Source organism: Chaetodon trifascialis, chromosome 3, assembly GCF_039877785.1.
Source record: "Chaetodon trifascialis isolate fChaTrf1 chromosome 3, fChaTrf1.hap1, whole genome shotgun sequence".
In the NCBI taxonomy this organism is placed as follows: Eukaryota; Metazoa; Chordata; class Actinopteri; order Chaetodontiformes; family Chaetodontidae; genus Chaetodon; species Chaetodon trifascialis.
In genome coordinates, this window is record NC_092058.1 from 4,407,661 (window position 1) to 4,432,496 (window position 24,836).

The window sequence follows — 24,836 nt, forward strand, 5'->3', positions numbered from 1 at the left end:
CTATGTTCTTCCTCTGCTCCTCTTCAGGTGTTAAAGGCTGACGTGGTAAAACTACCAAAATCCCCCCCGACGCCTCAGGAGGAGATGAACTGGAGGTAATAAGAAGATTCCTGAACATGTGAGAAAAGGTCATCCGCTGCTCTGAACAGAAACAGGAAGGTCTGAGATCAGTCAAAGAGGCCGACTCAACTGGAACTCCACCGCGTCTGTCTTTAACACAGCTGCTTCATCTCACAATTATAAGTGGCAGACATCCTGCGTACCTGACTCCTTACCTAAACAGGCACGGCAAATCAATTGCAAAAACATGGTAGGCTGTAATTGAATTGTGAACTCTCAGCTATGTTGTTGTCGTCCAGCTGTTTTTCTTCCTCTCGGGTGGTCAAATTAAGTTTACTGACTGCGTGCATTCAGTCGGACCACCACAGAAAACAACGCCGGCAAAAAAATAAATAAAAAGAATAGAAAGAGGAGACGGAACAACAATAGATAGAGCCAGGAGGAGGGGGCTAAAGATCAAGCTTGAAATGTGGAACCACTTAGGGCCTGAGAGTGCACCCATAAAGGGTTAAAGATGGCTACGGGATAAGTGGAGCTCGTTTATTGCAAATTTGACAGTGGTAGTTAAATGGTGAGTTTTCCCTCCAAGCTGCCAGTCTGGAGAAGCAGACGAGGCTCTCTGCTCTCCTCACCTCCACTCTTTCCAACTCTCCTGTGCTCTTCTTTTGTTGTTTATGGCCGCCTGTCGGCTCATCTCAGCTCTAAATCTTCTGAGTGAAGCAGGACAAAGGAGAGGAGGATTTTCCCTCCTGTCTCTCCTCTCTTCTCTCACCTTTACGCTCATCGTTCTCAACGCGGCGTCGGGCCTACAAGATCATCTTCTCCGCTTCATCTCCATCCATCCCGTCGCTTTTTAAACCCCTGTCTTTGTCCCTTTCCCTTCTTGTCTCTTTCTGTCCCTCGCTGTGGAACTAAATCTTCAACCTGCCACCCCTGGAGTCCCTGCAGATGTCCGCAGCCTGGCGCTGAAGCGGGCGCTTGCCAGCAGCCCAGATGCATTTGCGACTCGTTGCCATTGTGATATCCTTGCTGTGTGAAGTGATCAGGATGGGATCTGGTGTCGTGCAGAAGCAAAGCGGTGAGTACTCTGAGGATTTGGGGTTTTAAAACGAGACTTTCTGCATCGCTTGTTGTAAAATCCCTTCAGTTTCTTAGTGGTAGCTGAGATGATGATGATGTGCATGACAGCAGAGCAGTTTTGTACATTGTACCAAAGGTGAACACGCAGACGCTGTCATAAAATGGATATTCAGGAATTCCATAATGTGGAACATTTACAAATAAATTGAGAGAGAGTAAAACATTTTCGCTTTTTATCGAATTAAGTTCAAACTAGAGTTGGAAAATTCACCGCATGGTTCCCATAGACAGCGCGTGTTGGTAAAAGAAGCTGAAGCTCAGGCCGTCATGATTTTCATTTTTGATAATAAAAAAGCAGCTTTCTCAGTACAGAACGTCTCGTCCCTGTCTGTCCTGTTATCGAGTCATTTGACAATAAAAATAAGGACAAAAAGTCAGATTTGTCATATTTCCTTCCATCGCTCCAAATCGAACCCTTTGATATCCTCTAAGTTCACTCTGGATCACCAGTATTTTTCATTTTATTCTGCATGTCTCACAGTTGTAAGTGGCTGAGCTGTCATGCCGCTCCTTGTTCAGCTCTGCAGACACTCGCGGCGGTTGGAGATTCTCCACAAATACAGATTTGTGGCTAATGAGTCCGTATAAAATCCCCAGAAAATAGTCCTGACCACAGACCCACAGGTATGACCCTGACGCTCACCAGTGTCTGGCATTTCCTCAGGAATTTAAGACTAATAGAGGGCTATCCGGTCTCAATTACACCGTCATTTTGGCCTCCGTCAGGCAACCAGAGGTGAGACATTAGATAATGATTAGAGCGGCTGCATGGAGCCATTAGGTACCCCTGACCCTCATTCGAGGTAACAGCTTGTGACAGCTGAGAAACTGTTTGAAATACAGCAGCTCCAACAAAGTCAGACTGACAGTAAGCAAAGGAAGATACATATGATACAAAAAACACCAACACAGAAATGTTTGCAGACACTGATGTGCTCAGTTCTAATGAATACAATAACATCAACAGCACATCGTAAAGACAGTTATGTACATAATTAAGTACATAACTTTATCATTCAGTCATTGGCTGTTTGTCAGTGTGTCCTTGGACGTGATACAGAACCCCAGACTGCTCCCAGTGCTGCCCATCGCTGTGTGTGTGTGTGTGTGTGTGTGTGTGTGTGTGTGTGTGTAGAATCATTGCGGGGTGTTTTGGAGAGCGAGCGCTCCGTCACACCTGATGAGCAGGCTGGCAGCTCGACTGGCCGCCTCTGCCATCAGTGTATGAGCGTGTGTGTGTGTGTGTGTGTGTGTGTGTGCTGCATGTGCTGTGAAATGCTTTGAGTGTTCAGTAGAGTAGAAAAACAGGATACAAACGCAGCCCATTTACCATGTATGGCTGAAACCTTTCATTTGAGTCTTCAGGCAATAAAATATAAATAGAAGATAAAATTGTCCACAGTTTCTGCTGAGTCGTGGTTGGAGGTATTTGATGCTAATAGATCAGAGCAGCTTGAAGTTAGATACCAACTTTAGGTCTGTCGGCACAGCAGGTTGACCCACTGTCAGAATTCATCACTTCACACCAAGAGATTTACGGCGCCCCCCCCCCCCAACTTCAGCCACTTTCTTTTCACACAACTGAAACAGGTTGAAGCGATTCAGAGCGGGAAAACTGCAGGAGTCAAGAGGTTGAAGCCATTAATCTGTCCATTAGTGCTCTTTATGTTTCTGTAAGGTTACTGTAGGTAATTGTGAGCACGTGTTTTACAGGAGGATTCAGAGAGGGTGAGAAGAAACTGATCAAAACTTGAGATGTGAACTTTAAGCACTCTGTCCCAGCAATTATAACACATGACTCTGAGCTCAGCGTTTCCTCTTTGCCACTTAATAATCAACCATCAAAGCTGATTATATTCTGTGTTCAGTGTTGTAAAACGCACTGACAGCGTCCCAGTGTCGAAAATGTAAAAGCTCATGGACATGAAACTAACTTTTGCTATTAGCTTATTTCTGCTGTCAAGTAAAAAGCTCAAAACTTATATTAGACTAAGCTGATTGTCAGGTTTTGATTTTAAAGAGACTCACTGCATCTGTGTGGATGAAGGACATTTTCAGCTTGACAGCATATATGACTGTAGAGGATGTGGTTCTCTAAAGAGGACCGTGTGGACTGAAGGAGCCTTTTTTCCTCAGTTATTTGTTCGAGTTTATAAGTGTGCATTAACCTCGTATCTCCGAGCACTGAGCAGAGCATTCATCTCGAGATTGATTTAAAGGCACTCAGGTAAACATGTTGTAGCTGGTGGGTTTTTAATAGACTTTGCAGCAGTACAGTTTGTTGGGCTTCAGCATAATTTTAAATTCTTGTTTAAAGGCAAACAAACAAACTGACGTGAGAGGTGTCGTCGTGTTTCCTCTTATTTCCCACCAGACTCTGTCCTCTGTCTGTGAAGTCACTGCAGCTTTTTGTCATTGCAGATTTTTTTTTTTTTTTTTTGCCGAAGTTGAAAAATGACGCGTGGGTTCATTCAAACATGCTACGTTCGAGCCACTAACAAAGAATCCCTGTTCGCCTCTGACTGCGTGTGGTCAACCTGAGCGTCAGATTAAGCTGTCCGTGCTTCTCAAGTCTATCTGTAATGTTTTATTGTCAGTACTTCCCCCAAAAAATAGATAAAAGTGGAAAAAGTTGCCTCTCAAGAAGCTGAAAAAAGCAGCTGCATATGCTGAGATTTTGGGTGAATTTTATATGCGACGAATCTGCAAAAAGGTTTTTGCATGAAGCCTTCATCAGAGCACAGAGCTTCACCTTTAAAGGACACGTCGATCGACAGGAAACAAAAGCACCTGCACGCCTGCGTGAGGGTCCCGGCTAACTGTTGATGAACCTGCAGGGAAGCAACACGAGACAAACATGATCTTTGCTTTGTGTGCGTATTTCTCCATCATTTAGAGTCCGCGAGGTGAACGTAAAGCTCCTCTAACGTCGCTCAGACCAAATTTGAGAAATCACGTGGTGAAAAATGTGGTCGACATCAGCACGTCTTTAACCCAACTGGTATCAATTGTGTGGACAGCCACACGTGTGTCATCAGGAACAACACATCTTGTGTTATTTTAACACGTCACCCCACCTGGCAGGCTTTTCTTGTTACTGTACACATTATGGTGCATTGTGGGTATTTTGGCTCCATCTACAGAAGCAGCAGCTGCTGTATGTTACCAGGAAATCACACCCTAAAACAGAATTCTTGCTATTTCCACAACTGACAGTGATAATCCCGCCTGAGCTCACCTTTAACTTTGGGATCTTTTGATTTACATCATGGAGTTTTCCAGCTTCACAGGCTGATGTCTCATATAATAACTTGATGTAGCGTCAGAATGATCTGCTGGGCATAATAATATGAAGATTGGTTATTGTTGGAAATGGAAATTGTCTAAATAATGAGCAATAAATGGACTTTTGGGCTGTTTATGTTCATCATATCTTTAATAGGATTAAATTTCACATGCATTGTAAAATAAATATTCAAATCTTTCACTTGAATCTTTAATGTCATAAAATTATCATTAACAATGCTTAAATTTGTCAAGTTTGGCTCGACAGGTTCATTACCAGAGTGCAAACATTAGCATTAGCATTAGCATTTTAGAGGTCTGCATGCTACTTTACAAAAGCTGGAGACATTAAGGGAAGAGTTCCCGTCATGAGAGTAAAACTTTGGAGGAGTTTTGATATGATTTTGTTGTTTGTTTTGGGATAAACTTAACTTTATGTCATGTATTTGTTTTAAGGCCTTTATTGTTAAACCATCTTTCTTTTGAACACTTCTCGTCATGTGAATTCAGTTTTAGGGTGGAATGCCCCTTTAAACACTAGCATGTTCCCCTGAAACCCCAGCGGAGCTTGTTACACCTGGTGCTTGTTAAAAACCCAGCGCAATCCCATGCAAGGTCAAAGGTCGCCGTTTTACGCTACCTTAACCTGCCGCGCCTCTAAAACTCCCTTAAGCCCGAAGATCGATAGCATATGTGCGGAGGACTGTTTTTCAGACAATGGGTCGAGACCTCAAAGCGAGGTCCCACAGCTCGGTGGAAAGGGTCCCCAGGTTATTCTGGGGAAATCTGCTCCGTTCGACTCGACATTAACTCTTCTTTACTCAGTTGTCATCTTCTCATCTCCATTTTCGACCATTAAGACTCTGCTAAACTAAGATTATTTGAGAACACATGTGCCAGGTCAAAGGTCGACACTAAGTGCTTCCTAAAGCAGCACAAAACAATGACGGTTTGACAACATAATCACCTAAATTTGGGTTTGGACGTCCAGCGAGAGTCTGTACGCGTAAGAAAAGAGGCCACTGTGAGACAACAGTCCCTCCTTGACTTCTTCACCTTTTATTTGTTTTCATCTCCATCTTTGATGTTTCTGTGCTGCATCATTTCCTACGTATCGCCTGTCACTGCAGGAGTGGAATAGAGTTTCTGAAGGCGCGCCTCAAAACACGCTTTGACTCCTTCATAGTTTACATTTCTTCAGCGAATACGTCATGACTGGCCGACAGCCTCTGTCCAAGTTCAAAGGCTCCTCCGAACGTAGAGAGAGGTGCAGCTGCTAGAATACCAAGACCAAAGCAGCCACTCGTTGCCCTCAGTTTCCCATAATGCACTGCACACTGGTCAGTCCAAAGTCTAGAAACGTGGTGGCTGCTGCTGTGTCACTCAGTTTAGAGTTGAGATAAACAGGAAGTCTCAGCTGCGTCCTTCTTGAAACACATTAACGTCAAAAGGAGCGAAAGCTACTGTAAATGTAGCCGTGAGCCTGATTCCCAAAACAGATGAGACGCTGTGGAAAACAAAAACACAATCAGTCACGTCCAATCGAACTGTGTTCACTGACAGCAGTTTTCTGAAGTGTCTCTGAGTCCATGTGTTCATCTCCTTCATCCAATCACGTGTTCACAAAGTGGTGAGCCTCTCTCCATCCTCGCCTGTGAGCGACTGAGCCTTTCCAGGACGCCCCTCTCATACCCAGTCATGACCCTCTCACCTGTTACCAATGAGCCTGTTTACCTGTGGAATGATCCAAACAGGTGTTTTTGGAGCTGATGAAACATTAAATATATTGACTATGTGCTGTCTTCAATTGAGTTCGCGTCAAAAAGGTTTATTTATGTTTTAGACAAACTTTTTGGCACTGTGCAGTTTACCTGAAGAGACGGCAATCAGGTTTGAGTGATCATGTGACTTCAACTCAGACAATACCAGTTTAAAACCATCTTAAACCACAGCTCAGCCAGCGACAGAGCAACAGTCCCACTGTGTGCTGGTGGTCATGATTACATGAAGAGGAAAGACGAAGAATCCACCCTTCATGTGAATAATGGCAGAAATAAACTCAGCATGGACACATTGTGAGTCACAGGAGAAAAGGAGGTTTTTTACCCTTAACCAGCTGCATACCAGGGTCACAAGTCATGAACCAGTAAGTCCTCCAAGCCAAACAGCAAATGCTCCGCCTCCTAAACGTCCGTTAACTGATTTTCCAGTTTTGTGCTGCAGTATTTCTACTGCGTATGTGGTGTGTTTAGCTAATGTTAGCGGTACATGTAGTGGATTTAATACCTTTCTCAGAGAAACTTAATAAGCGTCGCTGGTTTTTATCTGTAACTCACCTGACTGCTCTACCTTCAAACCCCCCCCCCCCCATGAAGAACACCAGAAACTAAGGGTAGTCACTGACGTTACTTCAACCTGTTATTTCACACATGTATTATTTCCCAGCTTATCTTTTGACAAGTGCTGCTGGAGAAACTAACATTTCTTCTTCTTCTTCTATGATGGATTTCTCTCTGCGTGATTGATCGTCTGCAAAATGGCAGCGCTAAAAAGGAGGCCTTGCTCTTCGCTGAAGGTTCACGTCAGTTCTACTGAACTCACATACTTTTTTTTTTTTTTCATTTGATGAATTGCGTTCACACCCAGGAGCTGCCAGAGAAAAGACAACCTCTGTAGCAAAGAGCTGCTAAACTAAAGTCGCTGGGGCGAAGTGTTTGGTTACAGGGCTCCTCAGCACCTTGTTGTTAAGGTGCAGAGCCTTTGATGGATCCCTTTAAGCTCAGTAAGTTGTGATGTACATTTCTATGAGCAGACGTGATGCATGGGAGTCTGCAGCCTGCAGGGTTTGCAGCAGGACTGCCAGCAGCGGCAGCACGCAGAGCAAAGAGCAGCCGAGGTTCATCTGTACACATTTCACAGACAGCACAGTCAGTCTGCTACATAATGTCTGTGGGTTTTTGCGACATTTTTCCTTCAAATGTACAAATTGCTTGAATTTGTGAGAGCCAGAAATTAAAACTGGCCAAGTTTGAGTCTACTGGGATCATTTTTTGCTTGAGCTTTTGGTAATATTCATTTTAATTTGAGTCACATGTACTCTGTTTCAGTTTTTGTTTTTTGTTAATACTTTTTTTTTTTAACTTGAATATTCATTCTTGATATTTCATTATTCCAGTCCTTATATTTCACCAGGATCAGCACCTCCTTATGAGCAGGCTGCATCCTGCAACCTCTAAATGCTTATTTCACTGCAGTTCGCTAACTGAACTGAACAGCTTCTCTTAGCTTATGAGCTTAAAGAAGCTCTTTTTCACTTCACAGAGGCTGTAAAGTCGTATGCAGCCTTTAATCACTTCTTTCTTCATTAAACTCATTGCACACACACACACACACACACACACACACACACACACACACACACACACCTACAGACACACTCAGTGAGGGCGGCAGCAGGTATTCTGAGGATCAGACTGTGATGGTTCAGACTCACGCACACTCAGCGCCCCCTCTTCATCATCGGTAGATTCAGCTCATCTCACTTCATTCCATCCATCTCTCCATCCCAGCTCGCCGTCTCTCCGTATCCCTCCTTATCCCCGTCGGATTGGAAGCATTCCTGCTCTGTCTGTTGAGTCTTGTGTGTATCAGGGAGCAGACGTCGCTGCTCGCTGTTATAATATAATAAGACTTACTTTGGCTTAAACGTAAGCTGAACTGTTCTGCTACCGAGATGTGAAATCTATCGTCAGTGAGCACAAACTTTGTCAGGCCTGAACTCGCTTTGTGTGCCGGTGTCGGAGTGTTTGATGGGTTTTCATCTCACAGATTCATGAGGGAACATGAATAGAAGCAGCATCCTGTGCACGCTGCTGCCTGTGTGCTGGCCACATTTGAATAAAAGCACAACACTGCCATTTTTACATTCAGATCCTTAATTTCCTAAAAAAATTTAGAAAACAAATCTGCTACCAAAAATTTGCCAGTTTGACGTTTAGAAACAAAGAAGTTCTTTATTAAATTCAGACTCATTTTATGAGCAAACTTTGGAGATTTATCCAAGTTTCAAAACCTACCGATAATTAGTGATACAGTGCTGAGCACTGAACACAGCAGGGGCGAAGCCCCTGCTGTGTTCAGTGCGAAGCACTGAACACTATTGTTCTTCTGCGTGTTTCTTCTTCTTCTTCAACTTATTAGTGATACAGTGCTGAGCACTGAACACAGCAGGGGCGAAGCCCCTGCTGTGTTCAGTGCGAAGCACTGAACACTATTGTTCTTCTGCGTGTTTCTTCTTCTTAATCAACTTATTAGTGATACAGTGCTGAGCACTGAACACAGCAGGGGCGAAGCCCCTGCTGTGTTCAGTGCGAAGCACTGAACACTATTGTTCTTCTGCGCGTTTCTTCTTCTTCTTCTTATTATTATTTTTCATCTTCCGTACTTTTTTTGATTCGCTACTAGTCAAAAACGATAGCGAGCACCCAGGCGAATTATATATCAAAACGTGCGGCTCGATCGGACTCGGTGTGCTATTATTTTTCTCTACAGAATACGCGTTTTTCGCGTCGTAAGACGCGAAAAACGCAAAACGTCGTCCCCACGGCAACCGCTGGATTTTCAATGGGTGTGTATTGCGCGGAATGTTCGCGCTAGAGTGGAGGGGATTAACTGCCAGAGTGGAGAGACGCTCTGAAAATTGGCTGAAACTTTCGTCTTTCCACGCTCCTCCAAAGCACAAATTTCGCTCTACGCGCGTGAAAATTTCCAGGGTTGTAGTGCCGCTTGCGCTGATTCTCACAATGTGCCTGGCTAAACGATAGAACTCACGGTTTTTGAGTTCTCAGCCTCTGAGCGAGGAGAGCGCCTCTGACCTGGCCCATAAGGTCCAATACAAATCAAAAACCGGAGAGACAGAAACCGACCGTTTTTTAACTCGCTGTAAAATCCGCTTTTTTGAGCCCAGCGGAAAAAGAAAGTGATCATCTTGTAGAGCAAAGCCTTGTGGCTCTCACGGTGAAAAAATTTTGGCAATAGGAGTTTCGGTGTAGGCGTGAGAAGCGTTTGTTCGAGGGGTACGCAGAGGCCAAATTCAGACGTTTCTCAGGCTCGTCTCATGCGTTTCCCATAAGAAATGAATGGGACGAGCCGAAAAATGCAAAAAAATCTCCCCCTTTTTCAAAGGGCTACTGCTCCGGCATACTTTCACCTAGAGACGCCATTCCAACTTTAAAACGTAGACACATATCTCGTCTATTGGTGTCTTAAATCTCGTTTTGATAGGTCATGTAGTTTTTGATCAGTCGCCGTTCAATGACCGTGACCGTTTTTGGGAAAAATTGTGACTTTATAATGAGTGTGTATTGCACGGAATGTTGTGTTAGAGTGGAGGGGTTTAACTGCCAGAGTGGAGAGAAGCTCTTAAAATTGCCTGAAACTTTCGTCTTTCAACGCTCCTCCAAAGCACAAATTTCGCTCCACATGCGTCAAAATTTCCAGAGTTGTAGTGCCGCTTGTGCTGATTCTCACGATGTGCCTGGCTAAGCGATGGGACTTGCGGTTTTTGAGTTATGATCCTCTGAGCGAGGAGAGTACCTCTGACCTCGCCCATAAGGTCCAATACAAATCAAAAACAGGAGAAACAGAAACCAACCATGTTTTTAACTCGCTGTAAAATCCGCAATTTTGACCCCAGCGAAAAAACAAAGTGATCAGCATGTACAGCAAAGCCTTGTGGCTCTGACGGTGAAAAAATTTTGGCAATAGGACTTTCGGTCTTCGTGTGAGAAGCGTTTGTTCGAGGGGTGCGCAGAGGCCAAATTCAGACATTTCTGTGTCTGCTCCTCATTGACTCTAATCAAATGCATGTGTGTCCGCACCTGTGTCTGAGTGGGTGACATCATGGATCAGGCCACCTCAAGTTTCCATGGCAACCTCTGAGCCTGATTGCCTCTCCCACACACACACACATATGTAGCTTTAGCTGCAGCTGTGCAGCTCAGTCAAATGATCAGTTCTCCATTAAGCTCTGTAGTGACATGCTAACCAGCCACAGCCAAGCTACCTACTGGTGAGTTGTATGTGTTAGTGATGTAATGAGTGATGTTGGCCTGTTAGCGTTAGCCACAATGCTAACATGCTAATGCTAACATGAGGTCCTATGAATTTGTTGGTGCCTGGAGGTATACCTGTTGATGTCGGTTTGGTGTGCTAACATGCTAATGTTAGCATGCTAATGCTAACATGCTAACATAGGTTGAAATGATTGGTAAAGGCATTCTAATGGTGTTTGAGACCTTCTCAACGTGTTTGCTGACATGCTAATGTCAGCTTCGCGATGTGTTTTTAGTACTGGACACTGACCTCTGTCAGCAACACGGCCCGGCGTTTGCGCACTGTATCACTCTCCAAATTTCCCGCCGAGGGGAATTTGTCTAGTTAGTGATACAGTGCTGAGCACTGAACACAGCAGGGGCGAAGCCCCTGCTGTGTTCAGTGCGAAGCACTGAACACTATTGTTCTTCTGCGTGTTTCTTCTTCTTCTTCTTATTATTAAACTTATTTTTCCTCTTCCGTACCTTTTTTCGGTTCGCTACTAGTCAAAAACGATAGCGAGCACCCAGGCGAATTATATATCAAAACGTGCGGCTCGATCGGGAATCGATGGCTATTATTTTTCTCTACAGAATACGCGTTTTTCGCGTCGTAAGACGCGAAAAACGCAAAACGTCGTCCCCACGGCAACCGCTGGATTTTCAATGGGTGTGTATTGCGCGGAATGTTCGCGCTAGAGTGGAGGGGATTAACTGCCAGAGTGGAGAGACGCTCTGAAAATTGTCTGAAACTTTCGTCTTTCCACGCTCCTCCAAGGCACAAATTTCGCTCTACGCGCGTGAAAATTTCCAGGGTTGTAGTGCCGCTTGCGCTGATTCTCACAATGTGCCTGGCTAAATGATAGAACTCACGGTTTTTGAGTTCTCAGCCTCTGAGCGAGGAGAGCGCCTCTGACCTCGCCCATAAGGTCCAATACAAATCAAAAACCGGAGAGACAGAAGTCAGACATTTTTTTAACTCGCTGTAAAATCCGCTTTTTTGAGCCCAGCGGAAAAAGAAAGTGATCATCTTGTAGAGCAAAGCCTTGTGGCTCTCACGGTGAAAAAATTTTGGCAATAGGAGTTTCGGTGTAGGCGTGAGAAGCGTTTGTTCGAGGGGTACGCAGAGGCCAAATTCAGATGTTTCTCAGGCTCGTCTCATGCGTTTCCCATAAGAAATGAATGGGACGAGCCGAAAAATGCAAAAAAATCTCCCCCTTTTTCAAAGGGCTACTGCTCCGGCATACTTTCACCTAGAGACGCCATTCCAACTTTAAAACGTAGACACAAATCTCGTCTATTGGTGTCTTAAATCTCGTTTTGATAGGTCATGTAGTTTTTGATCAGTCGCCGTTCAATGACCGTGACCGTTTTTGGGAAAAATTGTGACTTTATAATGAGTGTGTATTGCACGGAATGTTGTGTTAGAGTGGAGGGGTTTAACTGCCAGAGTGGAGAGAAGCTCTGAAAATTGCCTGAAACTTTCGTCTTTCAACGCTCCTCCAAAGCAGAAATTCCGCTCTACGTGCGTCAAAATTTCCAGAGTTGTAGTGCCGCTTGTGCTGATTCTCACGATGTGCCTGGCTAAGCGATAGGACTTACGGTTTTTGAGTTATGATCCTCTGAGCGAGGAGAGTACCTCTGACCTCGCCCATAAGGTCCAATACAAATCAAAAACAGGAGAAATAGAAACCAACCATGTTTTTAACTCGCTGTAAAATCCGCAATTTTGACCCCAGCGAAAAAACAAAGTGATCAGCTTGTAGAGCAAAGCCTTGTGGCTCTGACGGTGAAAAAATTTTGGCAATAGGACTTTCGGTCTTCGTGTGAGAAGCGTTTGTTCGAGGGGTGCGCAGAGGCCAAATTCAGACATTTCTGTGTCTGCTCCTCATTGACTCCAATCAAATGCATGTGTGTCCGCACCTGTGTCTGAGTGGGTGACATCATGGATCAGGCCACCTCAAGTTTCCATGGCAACCTCTGAGCCTGATTGCCTCTCCCACACACACACACATATGTAGCTTTAGCTGCAGCTGTGCAGCTCAGTCAAATGATCAGTTCTCCATTAAGCTCTGTAGTGACATGCTAACCAGTCACAGCCAAGCTACCTACTGGTGAGTTGTATGTGTTAGTGATGTAATGAGTGATGTTGGCCTGTTAGCGTTAGCCACAATGCTAACATGCTAATGCTAACATGAGGTCCTATGAATTTGTTGGTGCCTGGATGTATACCTGTTGATGTCGGTTTGGTGTGCTAACATGCTAATGTTAGCATGCTAATGCTAACATGCTAACATATGTTAAAATGATTGGTAAAGGCATTCTAAGGGTGTTTGAGACCTTCTCAATGTGTTTGCTGACATGCTAATGTCAGCTTCGCGATGTGTTTTTAGTACTGGACACTGACCTCTGTCAGCAACACGGCCCGGCGTTTGCGCACTGTATCACTCTCCAAATTTCCCGCCGAGGGGAATTTGTCTAGTTAGTGATACAGTGCTGAGCACTGAACACAGCAGGGGCGAAGCCCCTGCTGTGTTCAGTGCGAAGCACTGAACACTATTGTTCTTCTGCGTGTTTCTTCTTCTTCTTCTTCAACTTATTAGGGCCACGGGGCATTCGCCCGGGCCCTATTGCCCCTACAGCTATGAAATAGCTGTAGGGCAATAGGGCTCGGGGCGAAGCCCCGAGCCCTATTGTTATTCTGCGGGTTTTTTCTTATTAGGGCCACGGGGCATTCGCCCGAGCCCTATTGCCCCTACAGCTATGAAATAGCTGTAGGGCAATAGGGCTCGGGGCGAAGCCCCGAGCCCTATTGTTATTCTGCGGGTTTTTTCTTATTATTAGTGATACAGTGCTGAGCACTGAACACAGCAGGGGCGAAGCCCCTGCTGTGTTCAGTGCGAAGCACTGAACACTATTGTTCTTCTGTGCGCTTCTTCTTCTTCTTATTATTAAACTTATTTTTCATCTTCCGTACTTTTTTCGGTTCGCTACTAGTCATAAACGATAGCGAGCACCCAGGCAAATTATATATCAAAACGTGCGGCTCGATCGGACTCGGTGCGCTATTATTTTTCTCTACAGAATACGCGTTTTTCGCGTCGTAAGACGCGAAAAACGCACGAAAAAATCCCATAAGAAATGAATGGGACGAGCCGAAAAATGCGAAAAAATCTCCCCCTTTTTCAAAGGGCTACTGCTCGGGCATGCTTTCACCTAGAGACGCCGTTCCAATTTTAAAACGTAAAAACAAGTCTCGTCTATAGGTGTATTAAGTCTCGTATTGATAGGTGGTGTAGTTTTCGAGCAGTCGCAGTTCAATGACTGTGAGCGTTTTGGGAGAAATTCTGAGTTTATAATGGGTGTGTATTGCACGGAATGTTCGCGCTAGAGTGGAGGGGATTAACTGCTAGAGTGGAGAGAAGCTGTGAAAATTGTGTGAAACTTTCGTCTTTCCACGCTCCTCCAAAGCACAAATTTCACTCTACGCGCCTGAAAATTTCCAGAGTTGTAGTGCCGCTTGCGCTGATTCTCACGATGTGCCTGGCTAAGCGATAGGACTTACGGTTTTTGAGTTCTCAGCCTCTGAGCGAGGAGAGCGCCTCTGACCTCGCCCATAAGGTCCAATACAAATGAAAAATGGGAGAGACAGAAACCAGCCGTTTTTTAACTCGCTCTAAAATCCGCATTTTTCAGCCCAGCGAAAAAAGAAAGTGAACAGAGTGTACAGCAAAGCCTTGTGGCTCTCACGGTGAAGAAATTTCGGCAATAGCAGTTTCGGTGTCGGCGTGAGAAGCGTTTGTTCGGAGGGTGCGCAGAGGCCAAATTCAGACGTTTCTCAGACTCTCGCAGACCCGCAGGTGGCCTGATCTCAAGTTGCCATGGCAACCTCTGAGCCTGAGTACCTCTCCCACACACACACACACATATGGAGCTTTAGCTGCAGCTGTGCAGCTCAGTCAAATGATCAGTTCTCCATTAAGCTCTATAGTGACATGCTAATCAGCCACAGCCAAGCCTACTACTGCTGAGTTGTATGTGTAGGTGATGTAATGAGTGATGTTGGGCTGTTAGCGTTAGCCACAATGCTAACATGCTAATGCTAACATGAGGTCCTATGAATTTGTTGGTGCCTGGAGGTATACCTGTTGATGTCGGGTTGTTGTGCTAACATGCTAATGTTAGCATGCTAATGCTAACATACGTTAAAATGAATGTTCATCGCGTTCTAATGATGGTTCATAGGTTCTTAATGTGTTATGTGACATGCTAATGTTAGCATGCTAATGCTAACATGCTAACATAGGTTAAAATGATTGGTAAAGGCATTCTAAGGGTGTTTGAGACCTTCTCAATGTGTTTTCTGACATGCTAATGTCAGCTAAGCATTGTCGCCGATGCTGAAATTGGGTCCCATGAACGGGTTTGACTTTGATATCGGGCTGCCGTGCTAATAGCCACGCGCACGGCCCGGCGTTTGCGCACTGTATCACTCTCCAAATTTCCCGCCGAGGGGAATTTGTCTAGTTATTCTTCCTCTTCCGTGTCAAATTTTAATTCGCTACTAGTCCTAGAGTTTTGGGAGCACCCGGGCGAATGATATATCAAAACGTGCGGCTCGATCGGGATCGCTGTGCTATTATTTTTCTCGGCAAAATACGCGTTTTTCGCGTCGTAAGACGCGAAAAACGCAAAAGTTCGTCCCCGCGGCAACCGCTGGATTTATAATGGGTGTGTATGGCGCGGAATGTTCGTGCTAGAGTGGAGGGGATTAACTGCCAGAGTGGAGAGAAGCTCTGAAAATTGCCTGAAACTTTCGTCTTTCCACGCTCCTCCAAAGCACAAATTTCACTCTACGCGCGTGAAACTTTCCAAGGTTGTAGTGCCGCTTGCGCTGATTCTCACGATGTCCTTGGCTAAGCGATAGGAATTACGGTTTTTGAGTTCTCAGCCTCTGAGCGAGGAGAGTACCTCTGACCTCGCCCATAAGGTCCAATACAAATGAAAAACAGGAGAAACAGAAACCAGCCATTTTTTAACTCGCTGTAAAATCCGCTTTTTTGAGCCCAGCGAAAAAACGAAGTGATCAGCGTGTACAGCAAAGCCTTGTAGCTCTCATGGTGAAGAAATTTCGGCAATAGGAGTTTTGGTCTTCGTGTGAGAAGCGTTTGTTCGAGGGGTGCGCAGGGGCCAAATTCAGACGTTTCTCAGGCTCGTCTCATGCGTTTCCCATAAGAAATGAATGGGACGAGCCGAAAAATGCGAAAAAATCTCCCCCTTTTTCAACGGACTACTGCTCCGGCATATGTTGACCTAGAGACACCATCCGAACTTTCAAACGCAGACACAAGTCTCGTGTATTGGTGTATTAATTCTCGTTTTGATAGGTTGTATAGTTTTTGAGCAGTCGCAGTTAAATGACCGTGAGCGTTTTGGGAGAAATTGTGAGTTTATAATGGGTGTGTATTGCACGGAATGTTGTGCTAGAGTGGAGGGGATTAACTGCCAGAGTGGAGAGAGGCTCTGAAAAGTGTTTGCAATTTTTTCTTTCCACGCTTCTCCAAACCACAAATTTCGCTCTACGTGTGTGAAACTTTCCAGAGTTGTAGTGCCGCTTGCGCTGATTCTCACGATGTGCCTGACTAAATGATAGGACTTGCGGTTTTTGATTTATGAGCCTCTGAGCGAGGAGAGTACCTCTGACCTGGCCCATAAGGTCCAATACAAATCAAAAACAGGAGAGACAGAAGCAAGCCATTTTTTAACTCGCTGTAAAATCGCCATTTTTGACCCCAGTGAAAAAAGAAAGTGATCAGCGTGTTCAGCCAAGCTTTGTAGCTCTGATGGTGAAGAAATTTCGGCAATAGGAGTTTCGGTGTTGGCGTGAGAAGCGTTTGTTCAAGGGGTGCGCAGAGGCCAAATTCAGACGTTTCTGTCCCTGCTCCTAATTGACTCCAATCAAATGCACCTGTGTCTGCACCTGTGTCTGAGTGGGTGACATCATTGATCAGGCCACCTCAAGTTTATATGGCAACCACTGAGCCTCAGTACTTCTCTGAGCACCCCTCTCCCACACACACACATATGTAGCTTTAGCTGCAGCTATGCAGTGGCTTGACAATGAGCCACAGCCTAGCCTATTACCGGTGAGTTGTAAATGTTAGTGAGGTATTGAATGATGTTGCCCTGTTAGCATTAGCCACAATGCTAACATGCTAAAGCTAAAATGCTAACCTTGGCTAAAATGAATGTTCATTGCGTTCTGATGGTGGTTCAGAGGTTTTTAATGTGTTATTCGACATGCTAATATTAGCATGCTAATGCTAACATGCTAACCTTGGCTAAAATGATTCTTGAAGGCGTTCTAATGATGGTTCAGAGGTTTTTAATGTGTTATTTGACATGCTAATGTTAGCCTAGCATGCTAATGCTAACATGCTAACCTTGGCTAAAACGATTGTTCAAGGCATTCTGATTATGGTTCAGATGTTTTTAACGTGTTATTTGACATGCTAATGTCAGCTTAGCATTAGCGGTTGGCATGGTCCGGCGGCGGCCCCCGTGGCCCTTTCAAAATTTCCCAGGGGGAAATTGTCTAGTTAGTGATACAGTGCTGAGCACTGAACACAGCAGGGGCGAAGCCCCTGCTGTGTTCAGTGCGAAGCACTGAACACTATTGTTCTTCTGCGTGTTTCTTCTTCTTATTATTTTTCCTCTTCCGTACTTTTTTCGGTTCGCTACTAGTCAAAAACGATAGCGAGCACCCAGGCGAATTATATATCAAAACGTGCGGCTCGATCGGACTCGGTCTGCTATTATTTTTCTCTACAGAATACGCGTTTTTCGCGTCGTAAGACGCGAAAAACGAAAAACCTCGTCCCCACGGCAACCGCTGGATTTTCAATGGGTGTGTATTGCGCGGAATGTTCGCGCTAGAGTGGAGGGGATTAACTGCCAGAGTGGAGAGATGCTCTGAAAATTGTCTGAAATTTTCGTCTTTCCACGCTCCCCCAAAGCACAAATCTCGCTCTACGTGCGTGAAAATTTCCAGAGTTGTAGTGCCGCTTGCGCTGATTCTCACGATGTGCCTGGCTAAGCGATAGGACTTATGGTTTTTGAATTGTGAGCTTCTGAGCGAGGAGAGCGCCTCTGACCTTGCCCATAAGGTCCAATACAAATCAAAAACAGGAGAGACAGAAACTGACCGTTTTTTAACTCGCTCTAAAATCCGCATTTCTGAGCCCAGCGGAAAAAGAAAGTGATCAGCTTGTAGAGCAAAGCCTTGTGGCTCTCACGATGAAGAAATTTCTGGAATAGGAGTTTCGGTCGTCGTGTGAGAAGCGTTTGTTCGAGGGGTGCGCAGAGGCCAAATTCAGACGTTTCTCTGTCTGCCCCTCATTGACTCCACTCAAATGCATGTGTGTCTGCACCTGTGTCTGAGTGGATGACATCATTGATCAGGCCACCTCAAGTTGCTGTGGCAACCTCTGAGCCTCAGTACTTCTCTGAGCACTCCTCTCCCACATACACACACATATGTAGCTTCAGCTGCAGTTCAGCTCAGTCAAATGACCAGTTCTCCATTAAGCTCTGTAGTGACATGCTAACCAGCCACAGCCAAGCTATCTACTGGTGAGTTGTATATGTTAGTGATGTAATGAGTGATGTTGGGCTGTTAGCATTAGCCACAATGCTAACATGCTAATGCTAACATGAGGTCCTATGAACTTGGTGGTGCCTGGAGGTTTGACTAGTGATGTCGGTTTGGTGTGCTAACATGCTAATGTTAGCATGCTAATGCTAATATGCTAACATACGTTAAAATGAATCTTGAAGGCGTTCTAATGATGGTTCAGAGGTTTTTAATGTGTTATTTGACATGCTAATTTAGCATGCTAATGCTAACATGCTAACATATGTTAAAATGATTGGTAAAGGCATTCTAAGGGTGTTTCAGACCTTTTCAATGTGTTTTTTGACATGCTAATGTCAGCTTAGCATTGTCGCCGATGCTGAAATGGGGTTTGACTTGTGGTATCGGGTTGCTGTGCTAATATGATGGCACTAGGCATGCGCACGGCCCGGCGTTTGGCACACGGCCCGGCGTTTGCGCACTGTATCACTCTCCAAATTTCCCGCCGAGGGGAATTTGTCTAGTTATTATTCTTCCTCTTCCGTGTCAAATTTTAATTCGCTACTAGTCCTAGAGTTTTGGGAGCACCCGGGCGAATGATATATCAAAACGTGCGGCTCGATCGGGATCGCTGTGCTATTATTTTTCTCGGCAAAATACGCGTTTTTCGCGTCGTAAGACGCGAAAAACGCAAAAGTTCGTCCCCGCGGCAACCGCTGGATTTATAATGGGTGTGTATGGCGCGGAATGTTCGTGCTAGAGTGGAGGGGATTAACTGCCAGAGTGGAGAGAAGCTCTGAAAATTGCGTGAAACTTTCGTCTTTCCACGCTCCTCCAAAGCACAAATTTCACTCTACGCGCGTGAAACTTTCCAAGGTTGTAGTGCCGCTTGCGCTGATTCTCACGATGTCCTTTGCCAAGTGATAGGAATTACGGTTTTTGAGTTCTCAGCCTCTGAGCGAGGAGAGCGCCTCTGACCTCGCCCATAAGGTCCAATACAAATGAAAAACAGGAGAAACAGAAACCAGCCATTTTTTAACTCGCTGTAAAATCCGCATTTTTGAGCCCAGCGAAAAAACAAAGTGATCAGCGTGTACAGCAAAGCCTTGTAGCTCTCATGGTGAAGAAATTTCGGTAATAGGAGTTTTGGTCTTTGTGTGAGAAGCGTTTGTTCGAGGGGTGCGCAGGGGCCAAATTCAGACGTTTCTCAGGCTCGTCTCATGCGTTTCCCATAAGAAATGAATGGGACGAGCCGAAAAACGCGAAAAAATCTCCCCCTTTTTCAACGGACTACTGCTCCGGCATATGTTGACCTAGAGACACCATTCGAACTTTCAAACGCAGACACAAGTCTCGTGTATTGGTGTATTAATTCTCGTTTTGATAGGTTGTATAGTTTTTGAGCAGTCGCAGTTAAATGACCGTGAGCGTTTTGGGAGAAATTGTGAGTTTATAATGGGTGTGTATTGCACGGAATGTTGTGCTAGAGTGGAGGGGATTAACTGCCAGAGTGGAGAGAGGCTCTGAAAAGTGTTTGCAATTTTTTCTTTCCACGCTTCTCCAAACCACAAATTTCGCTCTACGTGTGTGAAACTTTCCAGAGTTGTAGTGCCGCTTGCGCTGATTCTCACGATGTGCCTGACTAAATGATAGGACTTGCGGTTTTTGATTTATGAGCCTCTGAGCGAGGAGAGTACCTCTGACCTGGCCCATAAGGTCCAATACAAATCAAAAACAGGAGAGACAGAAGCAAGCCATTTTTTAACTCGCTGTAAAATCGCCATTTTTGACCCCAGTGAAAAAAGAAAGTGATCAGCGTGTTCAGCCAAGCCTTGTAGCTCTGATGGTGAAGAAATTTCGGCAATAGGAGTTTCGGTCTTCGTGTGAGAAGCGTTTGTTCGAGGGGTGCGCAGAGGCCAAATTCAGACGTTTCTCTGTCTGCCCCTCATTGACTCCAATCAAATGCACCTGTGTCTGCACCTGTGTCTGAGTGGGTGACATCATTGATCAGGCCACCTCAAGTTACAATGGCAACCACTGAGCCTCAGTACTTCTCTGAGCACCCCTCTCCCACACACACACATATGTAGCTTTAGCTGCAGCTATGGAGTGGCCTGACAATGAGCCACAGCCTAGCCTACTACTAGTGAGTTGTAAATGTTAGTGAGGTATTGGATGATGTTACCCTGTTAACATTAGCCACAATGCTAACATGCTAAAGCTAAAATGCTAACCTTGGCTAAAATGAATGTTCATTGCGTTCTAATGGTGGTTCAGAGGTTTTTAATGTGTTATGTGACATGCTAATGTTAGCATGCTAATGCTAACATGCTAACCTTGGCTAAAATGATTCTTGAGGGCGTTCTAATGATGGTTCAGAGGTTTTTAATGTATTATTTGACATGCTAATGTTAGCCTAGCATGCTAATGCTAATATGCTAACTTAGGCTAAAATGACTCTTGACGGCGTTCTAATGATGGTTCAGATGTTTTTAACGTGTTATTTGACATGCTAATGTCAGCTTAGCATTAGCGGTTGGCATCGTCCGGCGGCGGCACCCGTGGCCCTTTCAAAATTTCCCAGGGGGAAATTGTCTAGTTATTATTCCTCTTCCGTACTTTTTTCGGTTCGCTACTAGTCATAAACGATAGCGAGCACCCAGGCAAATTATATATCAAAACGTGCGGCTCGATCGGGAATCGATGGCTATTATTTTTCTCTACAGAATACGCGTTTTTCGCGTCGTAAGACGCGAAAAACGCAAAACGTCGTCCCCACGGCGACCGCTGGATTTTCAATGGGTGTGTATTGCGCGGAATGTTCGCGCTAGAGTGGAGGGGATTAACTGCCAGAGTGGAGAGATGCTCTGAAAAGTGTGTGAAACTTTTGTCTTTCCACGCTTCTCCAAAGCGCAAATTTCGCTCTACGCGCGTGAAAATTTCCAGGGTTGTAGTGCCGCTTGCGCTGATTCTCACAATGTGCCTGGCTAAACGATAGAACTCACGGTTTTTGAGTTCTCAGCCTCTGAGCGAGGAGAGCGCCTCTGACCTGGCCCATAAGGTCCAATACAAATCAAAAACAGGAGAGACAGAAACCGACCGTTTTTTAACTCGCTGTAAAATCCGCTTTTTTGAGCCCAGCGGAAAAAGAAAGTGATCAGCGTGTACAGCAACGCCTTGTGGCTCTGATGGTGAAAAAATTTTGGCAATAGGACTTTCGGTCTTCGTGTGAGAAGCGTTTGTTCGAGGGGTGCGCAGAGGCCAAATTCAGACGTTTCTCAGGCTCGTCTCATGCGTTTCCCATAAGAAATGAATGGGACGAGCCGAAAAATGCAAAAAAATCTCCCCCTTTTTCAAAGGGCTACTGCTCCGGCATACTTTCACCTAGAGACGCCATTCCAACTTTAAAACGTAGACACAAATCTCGTCTATTGGTGTCTTAAATCTCGTTTTGATAGGTCATGTAGTTTTTGATCAGTCGCCGTTCAATAACCGTGACCGTTTTTGGGAAAAATTGTGACTTTATAATGAGTGTGTATTGCACGGAATGTTGTGTTAGAGTGGAGGGGTTTAACTGCCAGAGTGGAGAGAAGCTCTGAAAATTGCCTGAAACTTTCGTCTTTCAACGCTCCTCCAAAGCACAAATTTCGCTCTACGTGCGTCAAAATTTCCAGAGTTGTAGTGCCGCTTGTGCTGATTCTCACGATGTGCCTGGCTAAGCGATAGGACTTACGGTTTTTGAGTTATGATCCTCTGAGCGAGGAGAGTACCTCTGACCTCGCCCATAAGGTCCAATACAAATCAAAAACAGGAGAAACAGAAACCAACCATGTTTTTAACTCGCTGTAAAATCCGCAATTTTGACCCCAGCGAAAAAACAAAGTGATCAGCGTGTACAGCAAAGCCTTGTGGCTCTGACGGTGAAAAAATTTTGGCAATAGGACTTTCGGTCTTCGTGTGAGAAGCGTTTGTTCGAGGGGTGCGCAGAGGCCAAATTCAGACATTTCTGTGTCTGCTCCTCATTGACTCTAATCAAATGCATGTGTGTCCGCACCTGTGTCTGAGTGGGTGACATCATGGATCAGGCCACCTCAAGTTTCCATGGCAACCTCTGAGCCTGATTGCCTCTCCCACACACACACACACATATGTAGCTTTAGCTGCAGCTGTGCAGCTCAGTCAAATGATCAGTTCTCCATTAAGCTCTGTAGTGACATGCTAACCAGCCACAGCCAAGCTACCTACTGGTGAGTTGTATGTGTTGGTGATGTAATGAGTGATGTTGGCCTGTTAGCGTTAGCCACAATGCTAACATGCTAATGCTAACATGAGGTCCTATGAACTTGTTGGTGCCTGGAGGTATACCTGTTGATGTCGGTTTGGCGTGCTAACATGCTAATGTTAGCATGCTAATGCTAATATGCTAACATACGTTAAAATGAATGTTCATCGCATTCTAATGGGGGTTCAGAGGTTTTTAATGTGATATTTGACATGCTAATTTTAGCATGCTAATGCTAACATGCTAACCTTGGCTAAAATGATTGGTAAGGCATTATAATGATGTTTGAGACCTTCTCAATGTGTTTTTTGATATGCTAATGTTAGCTTTGCGTTGTGTTTTTAGTACTGGACACTGACCTCTGTCAGCAACACGGCCCGGCGTTTGCGCACTGTATCACTCTCCAAATTTCCCGCCGAGGGGAATTTGTCTAGTTATTATTCCTCTTCCGTACTTTTTTCGGTTCGCTACTAGTCAAAAACGATAGCGAGCACCCAGGCAAATTATATATCAAAACGTGCGGCTCGATCGGGAATCGATCGCTATTATTTTTCTCTACAGAATACGCGTTTTTCGCGTCGTAAGACGCGAAAAACGCAAAACGTCGTCCCCACGGCAACCGCTGGATTTTCAATGGGTGTGTATTGCGCGGAATGTTCGCGCTAGAGTGGAGGGGATTAACTGCCAGAGTGGAGAGACGCTCTGAAAATTGTCTGAAACTTTTGTCTTTCCACGCTCCTCCAAAGCACAAATTTCGCTCTACATGCGCAAAACTTTCCAAGGTTGTAGTGCCGCTTGCGCTGATTCTCACGATGTGCCTGGCTAAGCGATAGGACTTACGGTTTTTGAGTTCTCAGCCTCCGAGCAAGGAGAGCGCCTCTAACCTGGCCCATAAGGTCCAATACAAATCAAAAACAGGAGAAACAGAAACCCACCATGTTTTTAACTCGCTGTAAAATCCGCTTTTTTGAGCCCAGCGGAAAAAGAAAGTGATCAGCGTGTACAGCAAAGCCTTGTGGCTCTGACGGTGAAAAAATTTTGGCAATAGGACTTTCGGTCTTCGTGTGAGAAGCGTTTGTTCGAGGGGTGCGCAGAGGCCAAATTCAGACGTTTCTCAGGCTCGTCTCATGCGTTTCCCATAAGAAATGAATGGGACGAGCCGAAAAATGCAAAAAAATCTCCCCCTTTTTCAAAGGGCTACTGCTCCGGCATACTTTCACCTAGAGACGCCATTCCAACTTTAAAACGTAGACACAAATCTCGTCTATTGGTGTCTTAAATCTCGTTTTGATAGGTCATGTAGTTTTTGATCAGTCGCCGTTCAATGACCGTGACCGTTTTTGGGAAAAATTGTGGCTTTATAATGAGTGTGTATTGCATGGAATGTTGTGTTAGAGTGGAGGGGTTTAACTGCCAGAGTGGAGAGAAGCTCTGAAAATTGCCTGAAACTTTCGTCTTTCAACGCTCCTCCAAAGGACAAATTTCGCTCTACGTGTGTCAAAATTTCCAGAGTTGTAGTGCCGCTTGTGCTGATTCTCACGATGTGCCTGGCTAAGCGATAGGACTTAAGGTTTTTGAGTTATGATCCTCTGAGCGAGGAGAGTACCTCTGACCTCGCCCATAAGGTCCAATACAAATCAAAAACAGGAGAAACAGAAACCAACCATGTTTTTAACTCGCTGTAAAATCCGTAATTTTGACCCCAGCGAAAAAACAAAGTGATCAGCTTGTAGAGCAAAGCCTTGTGGCTCTGACGGTGAAAAAATTTTGGCAATAGGACTTTCGGTCTTCGTGTGAGAAGCGTTTGTTCGAGGGGTGCGCAGAGGCGAAATTCAGACATTTCTGTGTCTGCTCCTCATTGACTCCAATCAAATGCATGTGTGTCCGCACCTGTGTCTGAGTGGGTGACATCATTGATCAGGCCACCTCAAGTTGCTGTGGCAACCTCAGCACTCCTCTCCCACACACACATATGTAGCTTCAGCTGCAGCTGTGCAGCTCAGTCAAATGATCAGTTCTCCATTAAACTCTGTAGTGACATGCTAACCAGCCACAGCAAAGCTACCTACTGCTGAGTTGTATATGTTATAGAGGCAATGAGTGATGTTGCCTTGTTAGCATTAGCCACAATGCTAACATGCTAATGCTAACATGAGGTCCTATGAACTTGTTGGTGCCTGGAGGTATACCTGTTGATGTCGGGTTGGTGTGCTAACATGCTAATGTTAGCATGCTAATGCTAATATGCTAACATACGTTAAAATGAATGTTCATTACGTTGTAATGATGGTTCAGAGGTTTTTAATGTGATATTTGACATGCTAATGTTAGCATGCTAATGCTA

The 24,836-nt window shown here is 45.0% G+C and overlaps 1 protein-coding gene across 1 annotated transcript in view; it reads left to right on the forward strand.

The window, feature by feature from the left end:
* The first annotated feature begins 1,053 nt into the window (after positions 1-1,053).
* Positions 1,054-24,836, forward strand: part of rspo4 (R-spondin 4) — a 32,840-nt gene continuing 9,057 nt past the window's right edge. The window contains exon 1 of the mRNA XM_070993865.1: positions 1,054-1,138. Within this exon, the coding sequence (XP_070849966.1) occupies positions 1,054-1,138 (85 nt within the window). The remainder of the gene's footprint in view (positions 1,139-24,836) is intronic.